We start from the raw sequence: 25674 nt of genomic DNA, 5'->3' as shown, positions 1-25674 counted from the left end.
CACCCGGCTATACTTATTAATTATAGATATCGCGGCCTCTAGTATATCGTATAACTAGTCGAGAGGGGGAGCGGGATAGACTCGGTAACTAGCTCGGTAACTAGGCCTAGCTTAGGATTAGTGCTTAGTACTACGGGTAGAGACTTAGGAACGATCTCTAGCTCGGAATCCGAGTTAGAAAGGAGGTATTCGAGGCCTATAGAGGCTATATTAATAATAAAAATAGATAAAAATAGATAAAAATAATAGGTTTTAGGATAAAAATAAAGGTCGAAAATAGGGTAGAAGAAGGTAGGTTAATATATATAAACTAGAATTAGAGTATTAATTTGTTTAATCCTATCTCTATATATATATAGAGTGCTAACTATATAATAAAAGTGACTTAATTTTATTAGGGATTTATATACAAAATGTAGGTACCTACTATCTTAGTACAATTGTATAGGGAATTTGACACGAAAGCGGTATATAAAATTGGAAAGCGGTATAGAGACCGTTAGGCGGATCTAGGTATGAGGTAGAAGCGGTACCCAATTAGGAAGTCGAGCCTAAAATTTTAGGCAGGGGGGTGCGAGCATCCGGGGGGGGGGTGCCAATATCAATCCCCTAACTTTATTAAAGAGACTTTTTAATCTAGCTAAATTATCCGATATTATCGATAATCTAAAAGAATATTATACTTAGTAAACTATATCTATTTAAAGATTATATTATATTATCTAAGATCTATAATTAATATTAGGACCTATCGCTATACTCTACTATTTATATAAATTATAAGAATAGCGGTATATTATATTAGTTTAGCTAGCTTACTATTAAATCTATATACTAGATATTTATAACTAAGCCTCTATATCTTAATTCTAAATTACTTACTAAGTAGTATAATTATTATTATATTAATAAAGATATATCCGTCTATTTTAGTATTATTTAATACTAAGATAGAAAAAGAGTAGCTATTATATATAAGTTATATATTAAAAATTAAACTATCTCTAGGATTACTAACTAATTTTTATAAGTCTAGTATAAATAATAATACTTTCTTTCTATCTAAAAAGGAGATTTATCTTAGATAAAAGCTTTTCCTAGATTCTTTTTATCGCTTATTTCGAGTTTTATAATTTCCTAAATCTAAGAGATAATAATAATTATAGTAGCTATAATAATAGGCTAGTTTAACTTCTTTTTTAGATAATTATAAGTTATATATCCTTACTTTTTATAATTAAAGTAACGACTTTTTTTATTAAGGTCTCTTATTTAGATATAAAAAGACTAATAAAATTAGTACTACCCTCCCGCTTTATATAAGAAATAGAATTCGAACTAGTTATAATAGTACTTATACTACTTTCTAAAGATAAATTTATATAAAAATAAAAATTAGTCGACTTAGCTTTTTATTATAAATTAATTTTATATAATATACTTTAGTAGCTTTATATAAATATATCGAATAAGATAATCTCCTAATTAATAGCTTATATAATCTAGATTTAAAGTAGGTATAAGAGTTTAGAATATAGATCTTATTTCTAGTTCTCGATTATAATAATAGCCTCTTTTATAAGCTATATAAACTCCGCGAGAAAATTAGTAAAATTATTTCTTAGCTTTATCTTTAATCGGTAGTATATAATATATACTTTAGTATATTAATTTAAATTCGCGAAGATAATTTTTAAGTATATAATAATATTCTTTATATTTTTATAGAGAGTACTAGCGTTAATATTTATTTAAGGAATAATATATAACTAAGCTTTATCTTTATACTAATTTTATATATAAAGCTTTTAATAGATCGGAAAAAGGTAATAGTCTATATTAGCTTTAAGTTTTTATCGGATTATTATTTTCTATATTTCGAATCTTATTTCTTTATTATTATTAAATATTAGTATATTAGATATCTTTATTATTTTCTAGATAATATTAGCCTTTATAATTAGTATACTAACGTTAGTTATATTTAGATTCTAGATAGAAAAAAGATAGAAAGCTAAATCTTTATATTTATATATTATAAGATCGCGATAAGTAATTACTTTATTATATTTAATTATAAGTTTATTAATATTAACTCTCTTATTAAGAAGCTCTATAATCTTATCTTTTAACTTTTAGTTCTCTTACTCTAGTCGTTAGTACTAATAAATAAGTTCCTAAAATCTCTCCTTCGATAAAATCTTCTATAATTATTTATATATAAAGAATAATCCTTCTCCTATATTATCATTATCTTTATTATATTTACTAGTATCTACTAGTCTCTTAGTATATAGGGTCTTTAGCGTTAATATATCGATTATCTAATCGTCGATCTCTTTTTTATTAAGTATAATAGTAACCGGCTACTTATTATAGTTTATAGGGTTTCGTCGAGTCTTAACTATTCTAATTAATTAGTTAGAATTAGGTTCGGTTCGGATAGCTTAGCTATACGATACTAAGGAACGGGAAGTAGGATAAGCTAGACCGAGATCTACTATAATAGAGATCTATACGGTCGTACTACTTATTAGATTTGATCGGTACTTATTATTATATTACTAGCTAGTTCTTTAACAAAAAGAGTATATTTAACTAGAATAATAAGTATAGAGAAGAAAAAGAAAAGAAAGAAAAAAGAAATCAACAATAGGACCAAAGACAATGTAGGGTAGGTCCTGGGTCAAAGGCGGAAACAATCAGCAGAAAACTCTATAGGCGGAGTCAACTGGCAGAAAACTCTGCAGATCGTCACAAAAGTAGTTTATCCTCTATAATATAATAAATAATATATCTAAAATAAAATTTATTAAGTAGTAGCGTACTATAATATATAATAATAGTACTAAGATATAATAAAGACTATAATAGGATATAAAATATATATTAGATATCTAGAAGAACTTCGACTAGATAGTATATTATATTATAAGTAAATCTTTAGTTATATATCGGACGTATAAGATTATATTATCTTATCTAAATATAAAGTAAAGCGGTATTAATATATTTAAGTAATATCTAACTTTAGATAAATACTAAAAAGATAGTAAAAATAAGTTTATATAATAGTTAATTAAGGAGATTATATAATATATACTAGTAAGTCTTATATAATTATACTCTTTAAGATAACTAATATATTATATATTAGATACTAGAGTTATCTTATAACTTAAAATTCTTAAATAATAAATAAGAAAGAGAGTAGATTAAATATCTTATTAATTTAAACCTCTCTTTTTAGATACTTAAAAGAAAGTAATTTACTTTTTTAATTTAAATAATATAAAAGACTCTAACTAAATCTACTTTACTTTATCCTTATATTATTTAATACTAGCTTAAGAAATTAGTTAATAAAGAGTAATATATAATTCTCGCTATCTTACTATAAGATATAAAGCTCTTAATTATCTTTAATTATTAGATATTATCTTTTTAGTAAGTATTTATAGTAATTATAAAATACTTTATCGACTAAGATTAGAATTATTATAAGCTCCTACTTAGTTTTAAACTATTTAATAGGGCGTATTTTAGTATAAATCTAAATAAAATACTTATAAAGATCTTTAAAAAACTTAATATTACTAATTATATATTAATAATTATATTAGATAATATATTAAATAATATAATTTTAGTATAAATAGTTTAAAGCTCTATTAATTCTCTCGAACTACCGAATAATCTAGTAATTATTCGAATCTCTTATTTTATATATATTATCTAGTTAAGTCTTTATAAGCTATTTAGATTGGTAAAGGTTAATCTTTAAAATAATATTATAGATCGGAATATTTCTAATATTTAAGCTTAAGCTTAAACTCGATTATTTTATATTTTATAAAATAAATAAATTATTATATAAATCTTTATTAAGATAAGTATATTATTTTATTTATTACTTAATATATCTAATAATTATATAGATTTAAAGGCTTATTATATTTATTAATATAAGCCTCTAATATTATAATAATTTTTTTTATCTCTAGATTAATAAAATAAAACTTATACTTATTTAAGATATCTATACCTACTAGAATTCTATCTTTTTAATATTTTATTATATAAAATATCTTAATAAATCTTATAATAAATATTATAATAATATTAAGACTTAGAAATATAAATTTAGTAAGATAAAATAATAATAGGTCGATTATTTTTTATATATTATAAAGCTATTCTACTATTTTATTATAATACTTTTAAAGACTAAAGAGATAATAGTATATTATATTTTTAGTATTTATAATATCCTTTTTAAATATTTCGAGGAATCGATTATACGATTTACTCTAAAAATTATATTTTAAAAAAAAGCAATATTATAAGTCTTTAATACTAAGATAATAAAGTTTATCTCTTACTATATAAAAATAAAAGAGATCTATAATAGTCTCTATATAATTAAAATAATTCTTATATTCTAATATAAGCTTTACCTTTTTTAAGTAAGATATAGGATATATTAAAGAATAATATAAACTAAAGTAATTAATATAAAAAAACGCTTCGCTAATTTATAGCTTTTTATATCTAAAGATATAGATATAGTCTTTATAAGAAAAGTAATCCTTTAAGTATTACTTAGCTAATATAAGTAATCTAGACGCTTTTTTTAACCTTCTATCTTATATCTATTTTAATCTATTAATATTAGAGTATAAACTTACTAAATATCTTAAAAAGTATATATTATATTTATTATTATTATAGACGGGAATACTAATATCTATAATAATAAAAAAAAAGATTAATTTTTTATAGTTCTAAAAAGAATATAAGAATAAATTCCTAATTTTTTTAAGTATTACTTATAATATTCTTTTTATTCTTATAATAAGCGCTAGAATTAAATATCTTTTTAATTTAATATAAGATATCTATTATTACTAATATAAGTAGTTAAATATAAAGATAGTCTAGGATATTATAATATTCTAGTATAAAACTTAGTTTAATATTAAAATAGAAGAACTACCTAATAAAGATATATCTTTAGATTTAATATAAGAAGTAGATAAATAAAAAGAGACTAAGCTTACTACTAATATATCTAAACTAATTAGCGATAGTAAAGATTCTAAAGATAATAATCTTATTAAACTAATTAAGTATAAGTTTATAATAAAGTTAGCTTCCTTATCTTTCTATAGTACTAAATATATAAAAGCGATAGAGAAGTAAGCTAGTTAATAGCGAAGATAAGAGTAGTCCTTATCTTTTTTATTATAAAGATAAGGATAGTACTTAAAAGCGCCCTAGTTTAAGAGAAGTAAGGAAGCGTAGTAAACCTAATAATAATTAATTTATATCGTATTAATATAAAGATATAACTATAATAAATACCTTAGTTATTATATAAAGGCTTCTAAAGCTTATTTCTAACCCTAGTTAAAAAAGTAATAATATATTAAGTTATTATATAAAAGCTTCTAAAGCTTATTTCTAACCTCGGTTAGAAAATTAATTATAGTATTAAGTTATTATATAAAGGCTTCTATAGTTTATTTTTCTAACCTCGGTTAGAAAATTGATAGTAGTATCAAGTCATTATATATATAATTGAATTACTTAAAAATATAGAGAAAAAATGCACAAATAATATAGGTCACGAGGTCAAGAAATTCTGCTTACTAAAAAGGCCTATAGGCGCCTACGGTATCTATAGACAATAGGCCCTAAGGGTAGGGCCCGTCTATAGGCGTATTAATAGTACCTATCACCCGCTTACATAAGGCCCGTGGGCACTGCCCACCCGCCCGTCCATGGGCGATGTCGCAGTCTAAGTATAGTAATAATAAAATCTAGCGGGTAGTACTACTATAAATAGAATCTAGTTATAATAATACATTACTTATTTTCGATAAGTATATTCCGATTATAGGAGTAGAGAAGTAGTCGCTAAACTATATCTCTATTACTAGTTTTACTATATTATATCTATAGGCCGTTATTCCGCTAGATATTAGGACTTATAGGGCTTTCCTCGAGTAGGTTTTAAGAGGAATAAATAGTCGGATCGAAGAACGGCCTATAGTTAAGATAATTTAAGGGTTTTTTAGGAAATTTGCTACTAGTATAAAGAGAAAAAGAAATTTTAAATTTCTACTAGCTATAAGGACTATTATTAATAAGGTTTATACTAGTTTTCTTTTAACTAAGTTAGGGCTAATACTAGATAGTATATTATAGGAGAATTAAGGATTAAGATTCCTCTCTTAACTAAGTAAATAAATAAAGATAGCGGTATATCCCTAAATAATTTAACTATCTTAATAACTTAATTATAGTACTAAGACTATTATAAATATTATAGGAACCCTACTAATTAGGCTAGAGTCTAGCTAAGTACCGCGATACTTTTATATTACTTTACCTCTATATATATAGGGGAGGTTTATAAATTAACCGCTTAAAGATACGAAGCCTATAAGATTAAGGAGGAGAGCGAGGATATTAATTTAGAAGCCCGCGTAATAACTATTTATTATAAGATATATTTAAATAAGAAAAAGGAACTAATATTTAAAGCTAACTATATTAGTATTTTAAACTTACTATCGAGACTATAGATAGTATAATAATACTTATATTTATCTATAAACACGAATTTATTAAAGGATATTAGCGAAAGATAAAATAGGAGATTCCTAAGTATATATTCTATAAAGTATACGCCGAGAATATACCTATATTTCTTAACTTTTTAATATTCTTTTTACTAATAGCCGCTATAGATATAGCTTTTAGAGATTATAGTTTAGTAAATAAGATCCTAGATACTATCGATACGTATAAGAAAGTCGGTTATTTAGAGGATAAGATCCTTAAGATAATTTATATCCGGGAAGAGATAAGAAATCTACTAATTTTCCACTAATATCTTAAGTATAATATAGACAATTTTAAAGGAAATACTAAAGAAGCGGATTTATTCGGTAAGGCTTTAGTTAATCTAGGCTATAAAAATAGCTATATACTAAATATTATTATTCGGGCGTATTAAAGATAGGCTTTATAGTAAGTAGATATAGGTCTATTTTAAGTATAAGCTCGCCGGCTAGCTAATAATAAAATAGATAAGATATATTCTAAGTCTATAAGAATAAAGTTTACTAGGCAAACTAATCGGGATATATACGGAAAATTATATACGTATTCTTTTAGTAAGGTTAATAGACTAGTAAACTATCTCGGAATTACTATCCGATAAGAGTATATCTAGAATCGCCGAGGAATAGGTCTTTATCGTAATTCCTTTTTATTCTAGCTCCTTCCTACGAAAGCTAAGTATAAATTTCTTACCCGCGAAGATATTTATACTCTTAACTAAACTATAGCAAAATTAAGTTTATTACTCTTAGATACTACGCTAGAAGAAAAATACGAAATTTAATTAAAGCAAAAGCGGATCTATAATAAGAAAAGGAGTCTTTATAATAAAGAGCTCCGAAAGGTCTAGGCTCTATTAAAGAGGTAATATAGAAGTATTTATACTAAAACTATATTCTATTATAGGAGAAAGATAATACCTTATAGAGACTTCTTAGCTAGTATATTATATTATAAGCTTAGTCTCCGGAGCTTAGATAGAAGAAGAACTTTATAGGCATTAAAGTCTCTCTATTAGTCTGCGCTAAAACCCGAGAATGGGTAAGAAGTTCTAACCCGCAACCCGAACCCGTAACCCCGATGGGTAGACTCGACTAACCCGTAACCTAACCCGAAACCCGTATAAGTAACCCGCGCGGGTTCCTATAAAAACCCGCGGCTATATAATTTTCCTAATAGAGATAGGCTAAGCTATATAAAGCTACTTACCTATCCTAATAAAATATAGTATTCTATAGTTATTTCGGTTTATAATATTAAGATATAGTATTTCGGCCTTAATACTAATTAAATTTCTTTAAAAAGATATTATATTATATATATTAATTTAATAAGATAGATTAAAATACTTAAAATAAGTTTAATATAAAATATATTATAGTTAATAGTATTTATAAAGGGCTATAGTCGAATTAATTTAATTAAATAGTATCTCTATACTATTTAACTAAAGCTTAAAGAGTTATATTATATAAGCGCTTAGCGGTAATCTTATATTCTCTTAAGATAATAAAAGCGGATAGATATTCTTAGTTTTTAACTATAATTAAAAACTTTAGCTAAGGTCTAGTAATAAACGTAGGTAAAGCTAAGCTATAATTTTTAATTATAATTAGAAACTTTAGTTAAGAAGGTCTAATAGTAAGCGTAGGTAGAGCCGAGCTATAGTCTCTAATTAAGATTAGAAACTCTAGTTAAGAAAGTCTAATAGTATAAGCTAAAAAATATCTATAAAATTATAAAGATATATTTTAGTAATATATATTTTACTAAGATATTATAATTCTTATATTTTATAAGTTCTTAATAGCTTTTTAGATTATATTATAGATTTTTATAGATTTTTTATAGATTTTTATAGATTTTCGCGGATTTTATATAGATTTTTATAAGTTTATATAGATTTTTATAGGTTTATATAGGTTTTATCTACTAAAGCTATAATAAAATAGCTAATTACTAATTTTCTAAGCTTTCTAAAGTATAATAATATATTAACTTATTTTAAGAATAATAATATATACTAAAATTACTAGTTAAGATTTTATATAATTATTTTTATATATAAAATCTTTCTTTTATCTAACTCTATTATTTTACTATTCTTTTATATTATATCTTAGACTCTAAATTAATATTCTAATATATTTTTATTATCTTTTTATAATAATAATATTAATAATTTTATCTATTTAATATCTAATAATAAATAATCTCCTACTTCCAAATCCTTAAATAATTAATAAATAATTAATATATTTAATATTAAATTTCTTTATTTTTAAATATTATTTTTAATCTCTAAGAATCTTATATATATAAGTTTAGATTATAAAAAGATATTTATTTTTTATAATAATATAATTAATAAAGAATTTATAAAATAGTAGATTAGAATATAATATAATTAGTTTAATATTATTAAGATTAAATAAGACTTAAAGTATTAGTTAAAATCTTAGAATAAATTTAAATAAATTATATATAACTCTAATAGCGTATTTAAGATAATATATAAGTAATATAAAGTAATCTTAGAGTATTTTTAATCTTTTTTATTAGGGATAATAGTATAATATAAGATCTCTATAATAAAAAAGTATCTTAAAGATATAAGTTATACTAAGATAATTAAATATTATATCTAGAAGTTAGATATTAGTTAGTTTATAAAAATAGCTATAAGTTTATATCTTATAATATCTAGTATTAGATTAATATCTCTTATTATAAGAAATAAGATTTCTTTATATAAATAATCTTTAGCTAAGACGCCTAAAAAGACTAGCTACTATAATTCTTTATAGTCGCTTATCTTCTATTCTAATTAATTAAATATCTTAAATTTTATAATTTAATTATACTTATATAAATAGTAAATTCTCTTTTTTAAATTCTATTTATAAAAATAATTAGATAATATCTTTAGAGTATTATATAAAAGCGCTAAGAGAATATTCTTTAAAGATTATCTTCTAATATAAAATTATTAGTTATACTTAATTACTAGATCTTATCTTTCGCTTAAGCTTTTATAATAATTACTAGATATTTTATTAATAATAATTAGTAATATTATAAAATCCTTTTTAGATTCGAATCTCTTTATAAAATATATTTTAATATAAATCTTTCTATTATCTTTATAGATATTCTTAAAAGATATAATATTAAAAATAGAGTACTTATAATTATAATTAATAATACTTTAAATAATAAAATATTAGTTAAAAGTCTTTAATAAATAATATTAGAAGAAATAACTATTATTTAAGTTCTATATATTATCTATATTCTATAGCTTAGTCTAGATAAGCTACTTAAATATATAAAGGCTACCTTAATAAATAAGTTAATTAAACTTAGTAGACTAAATAGCGGTCTTAGTTTATATAAATAAATATAAAATAGTATAAATATAAAATTATTAATATTTTAAATAAAATAAATTATATCTACTATCTTTTATATCTTTACTAACTATTTTCCTAGATTTAAAATCATCATCTATCTGGACATGCATCTCTTCCACGATCCTGATTTTTGCATAACCCGTATGTTGGTAATGCTCTCGTTCGTGGCTGTAACGGTGGTGATAGCCTTCACCGAGGAGCGGGTGCCACAAGTGCTTTTACTGGCTCAACGCCTCTGTCTGCTGTAGGGGCTAGGCGACTAAAATGCGAAAGTCATTAGGAGTGGGGCGACATGAGAACTACTCCACCAATGTTGTGTAGGTGAGCCAGCATGCTATGCTGCTACAAACTAATGGCCACGTAACTTAGCCTATTCTTTTCCCTCCTGGACAATCTTCTCACAGAACCTCTCATATAGCTGCCCGATGGATCTGGAAACGTCTTCGGGGCTTACTGAGACTGCAAAGGTGCGTTTCTGTACCAGTACACTATATTACCTATTAGCATATTAACTATAGGCGAAATGGAGAGACGACGCTTCGAATAATGTTCCGGTTGGCTAAATCATTTCCGTCCCCTCACTCATGTCCCTTTAATGACTCGTAATCCTAGTAACCGAATTAGATGAGCTCCTGTCGATCTAACCGACCAATTCAAACAACCAATTAGAGGCTCAATAATAGTCATTAGTATACAGTCTGGGATGTAACCTAGGACAAGGATCATTCCGTATGATTCAATCAAGACAAAGCCACAGGAAGATAACCCTCCGTCGTGAATGCGCAGTCTTCTACTTTAGCTAATGTTATTTATATGACCTGTAGCCCAGGGTCCCTGAACAGAATGAAAACTGAGATAGGTCTTCCCTGATTTTATCCTCTTTCCTAGCGTTAATTTTAATGCTTTCCATGAAAAATTGAATAATCACATTCTCACCACTGCCACACCAATACTACCCATTATTTATTCACCTATGGAATTCTATGCCAATAGGAAGGCCAATAAACCCGACGAAAGTACCTCTGGCCAGCGACGAAAATATCAAAATCGTCTTGCCCAGCAAAGATTCCGTAGGTGTAGCCTGTTCGCCCTTCCAACATTATTCTGATCTGAATAGGCGAAAAGACAAGGCAGCGAAAGCATGTAGCCTCAAACAGCAGTGAAAAAGAGATTATCCTGTCAAATGCAAGCAATAGACAAGAACAGCCGGGCATGTCTCTTGAGCATATGTCACCAAGTGACAGTGATGTACCCTTCATCTGGCAAATTTTGGACGAAATTCCAAATGAACTTCCTTTGGATTCATTACATATAACCAAGAATGAACACTCACAGAATAATTGCTCGAGTACTATGCGGTTGAATGAGCATAGTAACTTTACCGGGGTTATGCCGGGTACGGAAAGTTGCTCTCAACAGGTCGAAACATTTTCAGGAAAGCTCCATTGCCAGGTCAGTACTTCTTTAAATTTGATTACAAACTATATTGATATTCTTTTGAAGGACGTGGACGTTCTAATAGCCCCTGCGCCTTGTTTGGAGCAAATTAAATCTGGCGCAATTTTAGGCCAAGGTTATCTTTACAAAGAACCAACTTATGATAATCAGCGAACTTCCATTTCTGATGGGATAAGCTCTCGATCTTATTCTGGAGACTCCGAAGTAATACAGCATTATCAACAATCCGTGACCAGTTACTAACACATTTTTAGGCTAGGCACGAGCAACTACGGTATTACGAATCCGTCTTACGGGGTCAGAGGTTGCAGCTGTATGATCAAGCCGAGAAGCTTGTTGAAAAGTTAATGTCTTTGCTAGATACCGGTGTTTTACTTGGGATAATGCCCAGCAATCCACATCTCCTTCATCTTCTAGCAAGTGCGCACGCAGATATACAGTCCAGAGGGAAAATGGAGCTTGGAGGATGAATCTTTCTACATTTGAAATATGAAAGCGAGAACATTACGACCCGGCTTGCTAAATTTGATGCGACTGTCTACTGGGTGCGTACCATCTAAAGCAAGCCCAATGATTCTCCTGGTCCTGCTGGTCATCATAGCTACAAGTCTCGGCTGTCGGGATCTTATATTACTTTCTTTTCTTTTTTTTCTAGCAAGAATACCTTTAGGTATTCTATGATCCTCTTGTCTATATGTGTTCTCTGGCTGCTGAGGTGGAAGGAGGTCTAGGATATTCCGTTTGAAGCATCATGTTGGTTTGTTGCAGAGATTGGAATAAATAGGATGATATAGGACGGAATGAACCTGAGAATTGGAATCTAATACAGCGATCGTAATATGATGACTAGATGGGGATATGTGTTATCTCTCTAAGACCTCATACAATTCGTACAGACTTATACTAGTGGAAACGCGGTATCTCTACCCTGGACAACGCAGAAGCCGACAACTGATATGTAATATCAATATGCAAGCATTATGTCGGTGACGACTTATTAATGCAGCCAACCCACTTGTATGCACTGGCTTTGATAGGTCGACCAAGCCGCCTGTCTCTAAAATGGCATTATAGCGTTATTTGCTTTGAATTGCCTCTGTCTAGAACGTGAAAAATGTCCATCTTGCATATCCTGTCTCGTAGTCTTTGTTATACCCCCATCCCTCCAGCGCGCCACAACGTTATTTCACATTGAAATAGTCGTGTTAAGTTCGGGAACTGGTTTTAGATGTCGTGATCAACTAGTATGACCTTGTCTCTATCGCGTCAAATTGTTAACCCAAAAGGGATAGCGCCAAAAGGCGGGATCAGGATGAGCTTATAGACGATTCTCGGCTACGGGCAAAGCCAACATTGAGCACTTTTTCTGCCTTAGTAGGTCCAAATTATCTAAATGTCTTTAAATACAGACCGGCTGCCCACGACTACTTGGAGAAATTTCAACCCTTTTAACCTTCAATCTCTCTACCTTGGCGGAGGACTCGTCGATTGCTAATTCCGCAAAAAATACTCAAACCAACCAGCTTCCATGATTCTGGTTGAAATCTCCGCAAGGTGCATAACGGGCCGTACCTTGCGATCGACATTTTACCTTGTGGGACTAGTTAGTCAAGGTTTTATTAGAGGCGCTGCTATGGAAGTGCGCTTCAAGTAGTACATGTTTTTATTTCTTTGTATCTAGTTCAAGTTACCTTTGGTAAACCACAATCAACATGTCCTTCTAAAGCTGCTAGTTGTTTGATACATCTGAGAGTTTTCTATTTTGACCTCAAGTATCGTAAATCTCATGTACGATAATTCATGGCTGCTGGTCTTCCTGAATTATTTTAGATGTTCGGCTTTATTCTGCACCCATTGAGTAAACCTCGTTTCTATGAGTTTGAGAGTCGTAAAATACTTATATGCCTTTGCTCTCCCCCTGGGTTTGTATAAGAGGGTATATATTTATGGAGCGTCGTCTGCTCTCTAATGCATCAATATACCACAGGGGGGGGTTCGGGACAAGAACGAGACTGGTCTTATGTAGGAACCTGGAACATCAACCAGATTTGTCATGAGATTTATGCCACAATCGCATTAATGAAGTCCAGAACGCTAATATCTGCCGCCTTGTCGTTGATCGGTGATGGTCTTAATGTGGATATGGATGATCAAAAGTCAGAGATATGGCAAACATGCCAATGTCTTGGGAAGATGCTTGAATATGCGTGTGCGTATCCGACCAGCTCCCCGTTTGATGGCCACTATTATGAGGTATACGTGGCCGATTGCCCTTTCTTATCCAATAATATTAAGATCACACGCTTAAGAATATATCAAGGTCAATCCGAGGATACGGCATACCCTAGCTAAGTCCTCGGGCTGTTAATAGGGGTATGCGGAAGGCAAACCGTAGGATGAGACCTCATTAGATTAACTGGGCGATGTGCGTCGAGATAGGAATGATTGGTTGTTAAGGCACCCGCTTTGTGGACTCCGACGGGTCTCCGACGGGTCTCCGAGGGCGAAGCTCATCCCTTTCCGACGAGCAATGACTGTGACTTTCGCACATATGGGTCTTTACGGGAGTTCCACTTGATTTTATAGTCTAATGTTGTGAACTAGGTGCAACTGTTCCTTATCCTAGTTACTTCGAAGACAACTGTAACCCATAGAATTTTCACACTTAGTCTCATCGTCTCCGTCCCCCCCTGTGGATATCATAGCTTTCGAGAATATTAAATTAATCTTGCTTTAATATAATAGCAAGGTCAATAGTATCTAAGGTTACATTATATAGCCCCTGGCGACAGGGGTCTTCTAGAGACAATTTTCGATGAGGTATTTATGCTATTGGATAGGGGCGCAACACCTGTAGTAACCGGGGTGAAGGGGCCCACGACCATCAAATTGTGCTTACTATGTGGAATGGATGTTGACACTCACAAGGCATATACTAGTTGGTTGTAGGTGAAACATGCTCGAGGGTAGTAACTAGGGCTAAGCCCGGATTAGTAGCACGACCCTCGTCGAGAAACCTTTATTAGCTGGGTTCTACCCTAGGTAACTACTGAATATATTTTACGAGTGCTATAATGAACGCAGAAGATTTATCAGCGCGCGGATTTCTAGACACCAACTGGGCCGATTATAATCTCGACGATCTCGATAACTGTTTATCAGACCTTCGCTCTTCTCGCCAAAGTCATAATTTGCACATTGTTTACGTTACGCCAACGAACCTACAGCCCATTAACGTTCTTATTATCTGGATCAGCGGCTCCAGCGACGAACGCTCTCAAGGTAAGTGAGTCATAATACCGACTAAAGATATATCACCCTATTACATTAGAAGTAATATAGACTTATTATTCTTAAATGGCTAGCTCTTACATACTTCACGCGGCTTATCAACGATCAGCTACTCGACGACAATGAAGGTATTCACAACCACGGTGACTCTTATATTGTCATCCCTAACTCTCCTCACTGGAGCGATAAGCTCCGGCATGTTCGCCAGTTTGGAGAGTCTGGGTGAAATTGCCGACTTCTACAACCAGCTAGAAGGCGCGACTCTTAAGCTCAGATCGAACGAGACCCATGCATTTGACTACTCATTAGTCTACGACAATGGCACAATCGAGACCAACAAGAAAGTGACGATTGCGTTACCCAGCTCTGAGATCGAACACGACGCTGAAGATGAAAAAGTTGATAAGCGTGCCAACCAAAGCTGCTTTAATAAGCAAAACCGCTCTAAAGGGGCTGGTTGTCCTGTGAACAAAGGGCTAGGCTACTCGTCTGGCCACAACTGCAAATCGATCTTTAGGGGGAAGATGTATTCCTGTCAGATCAGATGCCCGGATGGCGAAGGTGGAAATGACTGTTTTGTGGAGGAGTGCATCAAGGTCAACCAGGCGGGAGGATTGGAAGGTGGCTACTGCTATAATTAAGTATATTAAGGGCATTGGTTGCCAAATACTTGCTTAACTTGCGGGTTATACTTATTTATGCTCAACAATTAGTAGGACAATGGATATAGGTTGCATTATCGAAACGGCTCTAATTATCTGATTACAACTTCCGCAGAGCTGCTTCTGTGCTCCCAAGGTTAGGATTTACGTGTGTCTTGCTATAAAGACGTTGCCGCCCCGGGAATTGGCAGTTAAAGCTCACAAGGATATCGTTCCATCTTTCGCCAAGAGCAGCGCGTTTGTACCAAATAAACCAAAGCTCCTTATCATTGTATCTATGCTTATGGTCTTTCGTAGAAATCAACAAGGTGGTAAAGCATATTATCATAAAGATTAGTAAAGTAAAATGAAGACTTGTGTACAGAGACGAAGTTGCGACTGGTCGTGGTTGGGTATTTTCTGCAGCACTCTTGGGATTTGCATTTCCCCAATTCTTAACTTCTAAAGATGGATGTTCTGAACCGCATGTCGCTATACAACCATCACAATTTATCGTATAACACGATTTCTTTTACTTACTGCCAAGAAAACAATAAATGTCTTGTTTTGGAGACTTAATGAAAGTGCCTGACGCTGAAGTTTGACAATGTCTAGATACTGTAATATTAACAGGAATTTTCAGTTGCCTTTGTATTGTATACTTGAGAGGCGGTCTTTCCGGGATTCGATGAATCATCTGCCTCCGAATTAACTAGTTATCTATGAGTAATTGACAATAATATCTAATTCATTTGAACTGCAATTCTTCCTTTCCGTCGATGTTAGACGTGGCTTGATCTGCAACCAGTGGGTATTTTAATGAATTCCCAGATTTTCATGCAATAAGCATCCGTCAACAAGATGATTGACTGTATCTTGATCTGTTGGCAGTTTTTGGATCCCCCAAATCAACCGTGATATCTCCTCCGGTGTTCCAGAACGCAGCTTTGCAGCCATTCGGTAAAGGGCGATACGGAAGTTTAACAACTCGGCGGTATGAGCCTTGCGTCTCCGACCACCGGCTGGATTATAGAAGCACTGGCGAGCTTCGGCCGTACATTTCGTGTATGGGGTCGTACCAGAGCACTACACTGGGTTAGGTCCATCCTGGAATGGAGGAACGATCTTTCTAACCTTGGACTTTCTTTTCTGACACTCGGTACAGGCCAGAGAAACTCGCCGGTGTTGTTTTGTCGACGAGTCTGTTTCTAGATACCGTATGTTCGATTCCTTTTCCCTAGGCAAGAGCTTGGGCAGAATATTATTCGGCATTGCGGGATTAGATGAGTGGCAGGCGCTTTCCGGATAAAGGATTAGATAAGAGAAGTCTCCGGGAATAGGAAATTTAGGGAAATCAGTGAGGTTCAGGAATTCAGAGGAACTACTTAGGTTCTATTTGTTCTCCTATCACATCCTTGATCGCAGTTCTCTTTGTTTGCTAGAGATAGATAGAATCATCTATAGCAAACAAAGAACCCAGTTAAGAGACCTACCTCCCAGGATACTCCGTAATCCGATTGGCAGGTCACCCTATCAGACGGAAGCATCGCCTCTCATTTGCTATATTATGGCAATGAACCTATGCTGAAGCGTTCGCTTGAGTCGTTGGAAACGAGACATTTTTTTCTATTGTGTTTAGAATTATTGGTATAGAAATCACCGAAGATAATAGACGCCTGGGGGAAGAATCTTAAGGTGTTTTATAAACGAGCAAAATAAGCTACACTAGCTTTAAATGAATATATAACCCTATACAAATAGGTAGGAGAAGATGAACTAGCGGTGATAACACAAGATATTCGATTATCCTAGATTCTATTGACTGAAAGCGGTCTGGATTAAAATAGCTGATAAGTGCTTCGTGTGTTAAACTATATTGGAGCCACTAATCTTAATTCCGTAGCAGTTGAGATTCTTGGCATAGATTCAATCCAGTCTTCGCCGAGACCATCGCCGCATGGAGTATTACATAATGCACGTGATTTGATGAAGCTGGTAGGACCCGGCGTTGATTGATTGGCCATTGGTGGTTCATCTATGGAAGTGGGTCTACGAAGAATCACCTCTATTCCGAGCCCTCGGAGGGGACCGGAGAACTTTCACCAGTACTGTATACGACGAAACAAAGGACCTCTGAACGTCAGCCTACCAAACGGCCAAAAGCATGTTGATGTCATTTAGTGCCTGAGGCATGAATCCACTCGAGCCAAGGGGGTGAGTAAGCTGGTAAAAATCTGGACGCATTCCGTCCCGACGGGCCACTACCCGCCGCCAGACAGCGAACCCCCTACTATATTGACTTCGATTTGCATCGCTCCTCTACGTCTGAACAGCTCCTTGCCTGTTGTAGGTGTCGTAACAGTATAATCAACCGTACAATATTGATAGAAGTAGCCAAAGGTAACGTACAGTCCTCAGCTTGTTTACCTACGTGGCATCCGCCAAAGCTCGCCGCTGTTTCTTGAGCATCGTGCTCTAGTACACCTTTATGGACCCTTTACTCCTCTTGGCGAAGTTCTGTGCAATTGTCTCGTTACCTCCGACCAAGCAAGATTCTGTTCTTCCCTGAGCTTTACTAATAAAGATACTTCTTCCACGGACCATCGTAAACCTTTTCTCGTATAAGGGGTATGCTGGGTATCGCCTAGTTCGGTATTTGGGCTTGGCCGGCCATAGTCGTATGTGATGCCTGAATATTGGTTTGCGATGTATCTTGATACAGTGGCATCTGTGCTCAATGAGACAAAGCACCCTCAAATAATAGGACAGGAACTCTAGCCGGTCTTCGACGGGAAGGGCCGAGAATTGAGTATGAACGGTAGGAAACGAAACGCTGCTGCGACGATAGAGACCTTTATTGGACCGGGGGGGGCACCAACTTTCGAATATCTCTTCCTAGCACTCGAACGTTTTGTTTTTTTTTTTTTTTTTTTTTTGACTGGCGACTAGGAATCGCCGTTCCCTTTGCAATTTGTCGTCTGAATTGAAGAGGTGGATCTTGATTTAGAGAGTGGGAGCACTCCACTGTCTAGATATGTTGCGATGCCGGTGGCAATTTCCGTTGTTTGGATCTGCTCACCACCTGGAAAGGCATGCTCGTCGAGGATTGCGGTATCGGTTGTTTCAGTGATTGGAAGCTCTCTAGTCTGGGTAGTGTTTCTAGAATCGACAGCTTGAGGGTGGTGCTGACCAGCAATAACGGCAGGTTCCAAGTCGCACGATCCGAAACCAGGGGATCGATGCTTAGCACCTAAACAAACATTATCGGGCATTGTGGCAGAACCAACGTCTTCGGTGCCTGGTATAATATCTTGCAATTGCAAAATGTCTTCAGAGTCGAAAGTCTCAGCGTGAGATTAGGAGGGGGTGCGGCCCAAATCCTTAGGCTCGCGTCGAGTGGTTTGTGGGTCCGAATGTAGACCGCTATCCAAGCAGACCTCCAATGGGGGGCGGGCAGGAAGGGGATGCTGGCTAGGTTTGTAGGAACGACTTTTTTTGACTTTGAGACGGGGTCGATAGGATTGGAGAGAGGCGGGGTGGCGGTCATCGAAACAGGACTTGGGTAGCGGCAAATATCGATAATCTCGCAGAGACTTTGTCCTGGAAAGGATTCTAGGCGAAAACTACTATTTGACATTGTGTGGAAGAGAGCGCTGAAAAAGCCTTCGGGATGTGGTGATTGTGGGCATCATAAAACAGGGAAGCTGACACAGAACACGGAACGGGGGATGAGGGATAGGGGACAGGGGACAAGGTGCAGGGGAGAGGAGAATTTGAAGGGGGCTTGAATTCCGGTTTTGCAACTTGGGTGGATTTGTAGTCTCTTTATAGACGACGGTCGCCCGTGAGGCGGAATCCACCTTCTACCAACCGCAGAAAATCTCGGCTAGCTCCTACAATCCAGGCCACTGCATCCAAGATGCAGACCACACTAGTTTCACAACCACGGGCTATAGTTCACCGGCAACAATTCCCACTACTCAAAGACGACAAACACATTAAACAGATGGCCCAAAAACAAAAACATACAACAGTGAGGATTCGCTGGTGGTCACCCACCCAACTACTAACTCACCGGCGTGTGGCTTAAGTACGGCTGAGCGGACGGGAAGCCCTGTTTTCCACACCCTATGGTCGTATGTATTATGTTACGTGTTGAAGAGAATTATAGAGTCAAAGCTAAAATGGGCATCTAAAAAAGATAAGTGCGCTATAGACAGAACGACCTCGGAGAACCTTGGAAGGCGAGCATTTGGCTTTGGCGGCGCGGGCCGCATTCCCATTTGCTTCGCATTGGCATAAAACTACGGTTCTACCGCAAAAGTTTCCGTGATTTGTATTAATATTAATAGTACATATTAATTAATTGAAATGCATGGATGGGATACATATATTTGGGGTGGGAGCGGGATCACGGAAACTTCTGCGGTGTGGCTGTAAATCAGTAGTCAATGACGAAGAGGGTACTTAATCTAGCGTTACTGCCCAGGTACTATGACAAAAGTTCCTTGCATCTGCCCGTCTCTCAGAGCCTATGAAAAGCCGCTGGGAACCAACAGAGGTCTGATAACCCCTCTTTTAATCCCGACGAAAACACAGCCCCGAGATAGTGTTCTACTATGCCTCATAGTGTCAATGCTAATTGGTATCCGTCCTCAGGCATCTTTCATTCAATCCTTTAGCGCTGTCTAGTTTCTATTCTGGGGGCTGCGCCACGCTGTTGTGGCAGAGAACCCTGCCATGTCTACTGGGATACTTGCAAGGCTTAACGTGCAGCGTGAATCAATTAATACAAATGGTTCTACTCTAGATGCTATAAAGTAATCGAACAGAACCTCTCCATACCCAAGAATATATTCCGACTGATTATTTCTAAATTCCCCAAATTCATAAATTCATGATGCCTTCACGATATTCCCGTGTCGCAACTTTCCCCATGGTTCCTCTATCCGAGATCATCAAACTCGAGCCAGAAGAAGAACCTTGGTGTGCCGGTTACGCTCCTTCACAGGGCCGTCGGTGTCACATGCGCACAAATGCACGCGGTCGCCGTTCGGCAATGATGCTTCTCAACGAGGGTACCAAAGACCTTCAAGCCGGTCGGAACATTGATATACTGCTGGAGGATTTGGCTCCTCATGTTTTATGCACAAGGTTCCATCAGAACCAAGCTTCGGATCTTGTGCGTCGCTGGAAAAGACAAGTCCGTACATACTTCAATTCGCAGGTTGTTTCAATTCCACATACACGGCCAGCGAGAACATCATCCCGAATGATCTCAGAGACTGCTGCGGCGGAAATGGAGGAGAAAATTGCCGTTCTTGAGCAAAAACTCCGTGAGGCTAAGAAAGAGGTCAGACGCCTTGAGGTTGCTCAATCTGTCCTACCGACTACTACAAGCACTGGTCATCGCGAGGGAAGAAATACGAGCGCAGTCGTCAATTCCAGCAGCAGGCGAAGCGCATCGAGCGGAAATACTCCAGTACATGATGTTAACGAACCATTGAGAAGAGACTCGACGGAATCTTCTACCAATCAGTCAGCAGTCACAGTACCTCGGCCAGCCCAAGCCCAAGTCAGCCGTCAAACAAGCTCTATTTCTGTTTCGAGTCCAAGACCAGTGAATACACCAACTGTGGCTCGCGCCTCCAGTAGAATTGGTAACACGGCCAGCCAGGATGAAACACCCCAGCCAATTCGCCGTGAGGTTGAAGGAGAATGTGGTATCTGTTTGTGCGATTTGCATAGTTCGCAAGATGGGGACTTGGACGAAGAAGAGGAGGGCGAGAGCAGCAGTGACGATGATGACGATGACGATGACGATGACGATGATGATGATGATGATGAGGATGATCGTGAACACCTTAAAGAATTGGTTTGGTGCAAAGCGCGCTGTGGAGTCAACTTCCACAAACAATGCATCGATCAATGGCTCGAAAAAGACCACGCTTCCACATGTCCAACATGTAGGAGCAATTGGAAACACTGAATGGGTAAAACATTTTTGCTTTATGGAATAGCGCCTTTGATATGAATTATCGTTTAATGAACTGCACACGAACCAATGAACTTCCTGTTTGTCAAACACCAGCTCTAGAGCTCCAGAATAACCCCCAAGTGACAATTCTCAAATTATCTTCCTACCTAATATGGTACTTTGTACTGAACCCTGGATTATTTCCATCTACTATTACGACGGCTGGTCTTCTCACAATTCTCAAGAGCTTTTCATTTTGTATCGGACATGATAGCTATTCTCAACGACAAAATCAAACCCCCTTCAAGTAGCGGGCATAAGGCCCATACGCCCAAGCGCACGAATTGCAAAGTCGCGTAAAGTATCAAGATCAAGAACGAGGGAGCCGCTGGGATTATGAACCCCTGATCCAAGAAGATCACGTCGTTTGATGACAAGTTGTTGGTCGACGGTCGTCGAATCAGAGGGGAAAATAACCTTTATAAATTTCAGGTAATTAGTAAGTGAGACATAAATGGAATCTTGGAATATCTTCAACGTTCCTCACTTTGTTCGCGTACAGGTATGCCGTTCCTATCACACTTGTATAATTCTGCGACGCCAGAAACACGATTCCCGGTGAGCTTCGACCACTTGATTATAATGACGACTTTAATGTCGCCATTTCCTCCAACCATCAATATGTTCAGGTCATTGTGTAAACGTGGCATTGACTCACTCCACCCACATTCAACGGCAACAGTTGGCAACAACCGGCCACGGATCATAAATAAGAAGTCTGGCTCCTTCGTTGAACCACGATACGGACCTCTGGGAAACTGAAGGGCTGTGTTTATTGGCCTCAAGCACTAAAGGGGTAAACCATATTACTTACTCGTTGCACATTCTCCGTGAATCATGTTCTCCTCGTCTGGCGTGACAGCTCCAGTCACCCCCCAGTTGAACAATTCATTGTACAGCCAGGGTTGGATGCAATTGTGTATTGCCGTGGGTATAGTAACCACTCTTAGGACGTCTGCCGTAAATTCCAAGGTTGCTCCCTCCGGGTACCTAGTGGGTGTAACGACATAGTAATAGATCACAATTAAATTAAAGTTTCTGTCGAATACCATGGCTGAATCCCATACAAAAGTGCACAGTTTGTTGAAATTCTTGTTCTTATCATTTTACCCATAAAATTCATGTATCAACCAACACCTTCTAAAAAGGGGGTTGGGCCCTAAGCGCTATAAGATTGGGTCCAGGCTACAACGGTCTCTAACTCCCAGTGCGCCATAACTGTTTTCATCTGATGATAAGTAGATATACGGGCGACTAAGTATGTCACCCGACACATAACTCTCTCATTGGTTTATATTGCCCGGCAATAATTTAGATCCACTCTCACTACAAGTACCATGTTGAATTGAATCTAAAGTGAACCTGACGTGAGTCTGAAGTGAATCTGAAGTGAGTCTGAAGTGAATCTGAAGTGAATCTGAAGTGAATCTGAACTGAATCTGAACTGAATCTGAACTGAATCTGAACTGAATCTAAACTGAATCTGAATTGTATTGTATTATAATGTATAGTATAGAAATAAAATTAGAATTAGTAAATGCTTCAGTAATAAACTAGACGGTGAGGTAGTAACCAATGAGAGAGTTATGTGTCGGATGGCATACTTAGTCGCCCGTAGTAGATATCGAAAGAAAAGGGACAAATTGGTGGAAGAATACAGCGTACATATATGGCTTTTTACTGAAGTGAGGAAATAGCAATCAGTTGGAACTTACTCATATCAAACTTGAAGTTATTCTTACATATAACCTTCAAAACACCGTTTATACAACTTCTTGACTCTCACTCTTTGAAAGATCATACATATACTTTCTCCCATTTTCACTCATTGACACATCATTCATATATCCATTCTTCATACACGCATTGGATGAACTCGCCAAGGGGATACAACGTAAGCGTTGTGGGGTTGTACCCAGTGAGTTAAAGTGAAAACACTAACGTTCGGCAGAAATGGAAGATTCAGCAGCACCAACGACACAAGGCTGTGATCCGATCTTTGGACACTTCGGTGCAGCAGAGCAAAAGCCAGGGTACTAGGCTAAGCAGGCAGTCGAGTGCGAGTGGAACCGGGGCCGAGCAGCCAGCCTCACTCGAGGCAGCCTGCTATATAGCCTCGTCAGAATGCCGCTACAAAGACAGCCGGTACTCCAAATCAACAGCAAGAACTTAAAGAAGAGCCATCCAAACGCTAGCCAATGGGACCGTCAAATCGGCTTTCACAAAACCAACATCGAGGCACTGGTTGGACAAGCCGTTGGGGGACTCCTGGATGAGACCAACTGCTGTGATAACTGTGCTAAGCTGGATGGCAAGTTTGCCAACTGTGTGCGGGTGCCTAGAATAACAGCATGTCCAAACTGCCACTTCGACCGACAGGGTATAAGGTGCAGCTTCACAAAAGCAGAAAAGAAAGCCAACGAGCCGATGCCGAGGAAGCGAACCCTTAAGGTCATGCTGGAAGAGATAAGCGACATTTACGATCTTAAATGGAAGAGATTCAGGAGGGGCGAAGCCCTTGGAGCCATCATTACCGAAAAACGCGAGCTAGCGAGGGCTATTATGGCAGAAGCTGAAGAGGTTGGGTACATTTAAACATCAACCTAACAGGGACATCGCAATGAACGTATATTTCAATGGGGTCTTACAAGAACCATCTCAATCTATTCGAACAGTGTATACAGTTCTACCACAACGGTTTCCGTGATTTTGAGTTCAGCCTTTAGCTATATATAAAAATTAAAATAGATTTCTTACTTTATGTATATTAGAGATATTGTTAAAGTGGTAGTAAATTATCGGGTGAAATTTAGGAGGAGACTAGGGGGAGACAGGGAAAAAATAGGAGGAATCAATCAGGAAAGAAATCAGGGGCAATCTATAGGATATATAAATAAGAACTAGACGGGTATAAGGCTGGTTTTAAATTATACTAGTGGAGAAAAGATATAGTGTAAAAGGAAAAAAAAGAGGAATATATTCGAGAGGGATTATCGGTCAAGTTGGCCTACTTTATTTAGTATGGCAGGCTATAAAAGAATAAGAAGAAAAAGAAAAATAGCAGATAGAATTATGATTATCAATACTAGGTAAAAGGAGGAGAAATCCCCCTTAACATAAGTCACTGATTTGTTTCGGCGTTCCCCTACTGGAAGGTCGAGAGGAATCCATTCACCTGGGCAATTTCATTTTGAATAGCAGCGAGGATCTCCTGGGGAGTGCTAGTAGGGTTTTGTACAACGGCTTGGAGGTACTAAGTGGCCGTGGGGAGGGGTCGAGTCTGGTCACGAAGTGCACGGCGGACTTGGGGGGGTATTAAGAACTTGCGAGGAAGATTGAAAGAACGCCGCGCTAGCGGCCAGGGCCTGAGTGGAGGCCTGCAGCGAGCAACCGCGACCAGACCACCAGCAATTGGCGCACTGTCCTGGGGTGCCGCGCTCCCGGCTTCGAACAACAACACGCTGTGAGGAAAAATCAGTACGGGAGGGGAAGGAAAAGTCAGTGCTTCAGGTCCATGCAGGATATTCAGGTGAACGGAAGGGAAGGAGCCTTCTTCCCTCGCAGGATATAAACAAATAAAATAAAAACAAAAAACATACAACAGTGAGGATTCGCTGGTGGTCACCCACCCAACTACTAACTCACCGGCGTGTGGCTTGAGTACGGCTGAGCGGACGGGAAGCCCTATTTTCCACACCCTATGGTCGTATGTATATGGAATCACCCAAAGGCAGAATATATAGAGGTATCGGGGGTGACAAGAGCGAGTGCGCTCCGGTGGTTATTGAAGAAGAGCGCAAGTTGGAGGTTATCTAAGTACATATAAAAGATACTTAATTTTTTAGATTTTGCGTTTGCCGGGGCACACCAACAACCGGAACGTTGTGTGTCCGGCAGCAAGGGCAGAGCCGCAGAGCCGCAACCCCGTTTGGTTCTGCTGGGCAATGCCCAGGTGTTTACCATGATATTCACCACCAATGTTGATCCATCGCCAGAACTACATCAGGATATATAGTTTGGAATATTCTCTTACACTCGTTTGCGGGGGTTCATAGCTCAGTTGGTTAGAGCATGATGCTAAGAACGCCAATGTTAAGTGTTTCTTTTTGCCACTCACCCAGAACAAGCGTCGGGGTGTCTTATATAGACAGTATCATAAGCTGTAGTTTCTAACCTAGGCAGTGTTACTAAAAATTCCTAAAGG

At 35.9% G+C, this 25674-nt stretch overlaps 7 protein-coding genes across 7 annotated transcripts; 5 read left to right on the top strand and 2 right to left on the bottom strand.

The window, feature by feature from the left end:
* Positions 1–5790: 5790 nt before the first annotated feature.
* Positions 5791–6898, top strand: N7516_010460 (Zinc finger C2H2; the record flags this gene model as incomplete). The annotated part of the gene is made up of 3 exons (XM_057223179.1): positions 5791–5804; positions 6437–6491; positions 6662–6898. The coding sequence occupies 3 exons, from the start codon at positions 5791–5793 to the stop codon at positions 6896–6898; spliced, it is 306 nt and encodes a 101-aa protein (XP_057070400.1).
* Positions 6899–11432: 4534 nt separating this feature from the next.
* On the top strand, positions 11433–11971 carry N7516_010459 (uncharacterized protein; the record flags this gene model as incomplete). Its single annotated transcript, XM_057223178.1, has 2 exons — positions 11433–11705; positions 11756–11971. 2 exons carry the CDS (start codon positions 11433–11435, stop codon positions 11969–11971), a joined length of 489 nt encoding a protein of 162 aa, XP_057070399.1.
* A 2943-nt stretch (positions 11972–14914) lies between these two features.
* Positions 14915–15433, top strand: N7516_010458 (uncharacterized protein; the record flags this gene model as incomplete). The annotated part of the gene is made up of 1 exon (XM_057223177.1): positions 14915–15433. One exon carries the CDS (start codon positions 14915–14917, stop codon positions 15431–15433), a length of 519 nt encoding a protein of 172 aa, XP_057070398.1.
* A 2945-nt stretch (positions 15434–18378) lies between these two features.
* On the bottom strand, positions 18379–18705 carry N7516_010457 (uncharacterized protein; the record flags this gene model as incomplete). The annotated part of the gene is made up of 1 exon (XM_057223176.1): positions 18379–18705. The coding sequence occupies one exon, from the start codon at positions 18703–18705 to the stop codon at positions 18379–18381; it is 327 nt and encodes a 108-aa protein (XP_057070397.1).
* Positions 18706–20333: 1628 nt separating this feature from the next.
* N7516_010456 (uncharacterized protein) lies at positions 20334–21422 on the top strand (the record flags this gene model as incomplete). Its single annotated transcript, XM_057223175.1, has 1 exon — positions 20334–21422. The coding sequence occupies one exon, from the start codon at positions 20334–20336 to the stop codon at positions 21420–21422; it is 1089 nt and encodes a 362-aa protein (XP_057070396.1).
* A 291-nt stretch (positions 21423–21713) lies between these two features.
* N7516_010455 (uncharacterized protein) lies at positions 21714–22295 on the bottom strand (the record flags this gene model as incomplete). The annotated part of the gene is made up of 3 exons (XM_057223174.1): positions 21714–21887; positions 21971–22220; positions 22285–22295. The coding sequence occupies 3 exons, from the start codon at positions 22293–22295 to the stop codon at positions 21714–21716; spliced, it is 435 nt and encodes a 144-aa protein (XP_057070395.1).
* A 1299-nt stretch (positions 22296–23594) lies between these two features.
* N7516_010454 (DUF3716 domain-containing protein) lies at positions 23595–24065 on the top strand (the record flags this gene model as incomplete). Its single annotated transcript, XM_057223173.1, has 1 exon — positions 23595–24065. One exon carries the CDS (start codon positions 23595–23597, stop codon positions 24063–24065), a length of 471 nt encoding a protein of 156 aa, XP_057070394.1.
* Between the last annotated feature and the right edge of the window lie 1609 nt (positions 24066–25674).

The sequence above is a fragment of the Penicillium verrucosum genome (assembly GCF_028828655.1).
Source record: "Penicillium verrucosum strain IBT 35672 chromosome Unknown utg000004l_segment0_segment0, whole genome shotgun sequence".
In the NCBI taxonomy this organism is placed as follows: domain Eukaryota; kingdom Fungi; phylum Ascomycota; class Eurotiomycetes; order Eurotiales; family Aspergillaceae; genus Penicillium; species Penicillium verrucosum.
The sequence above is the reverse complement of the archived record's forward strand: the minus strand, read 5'-3'. Positions and strand labels throughout refer to the sequence as shown.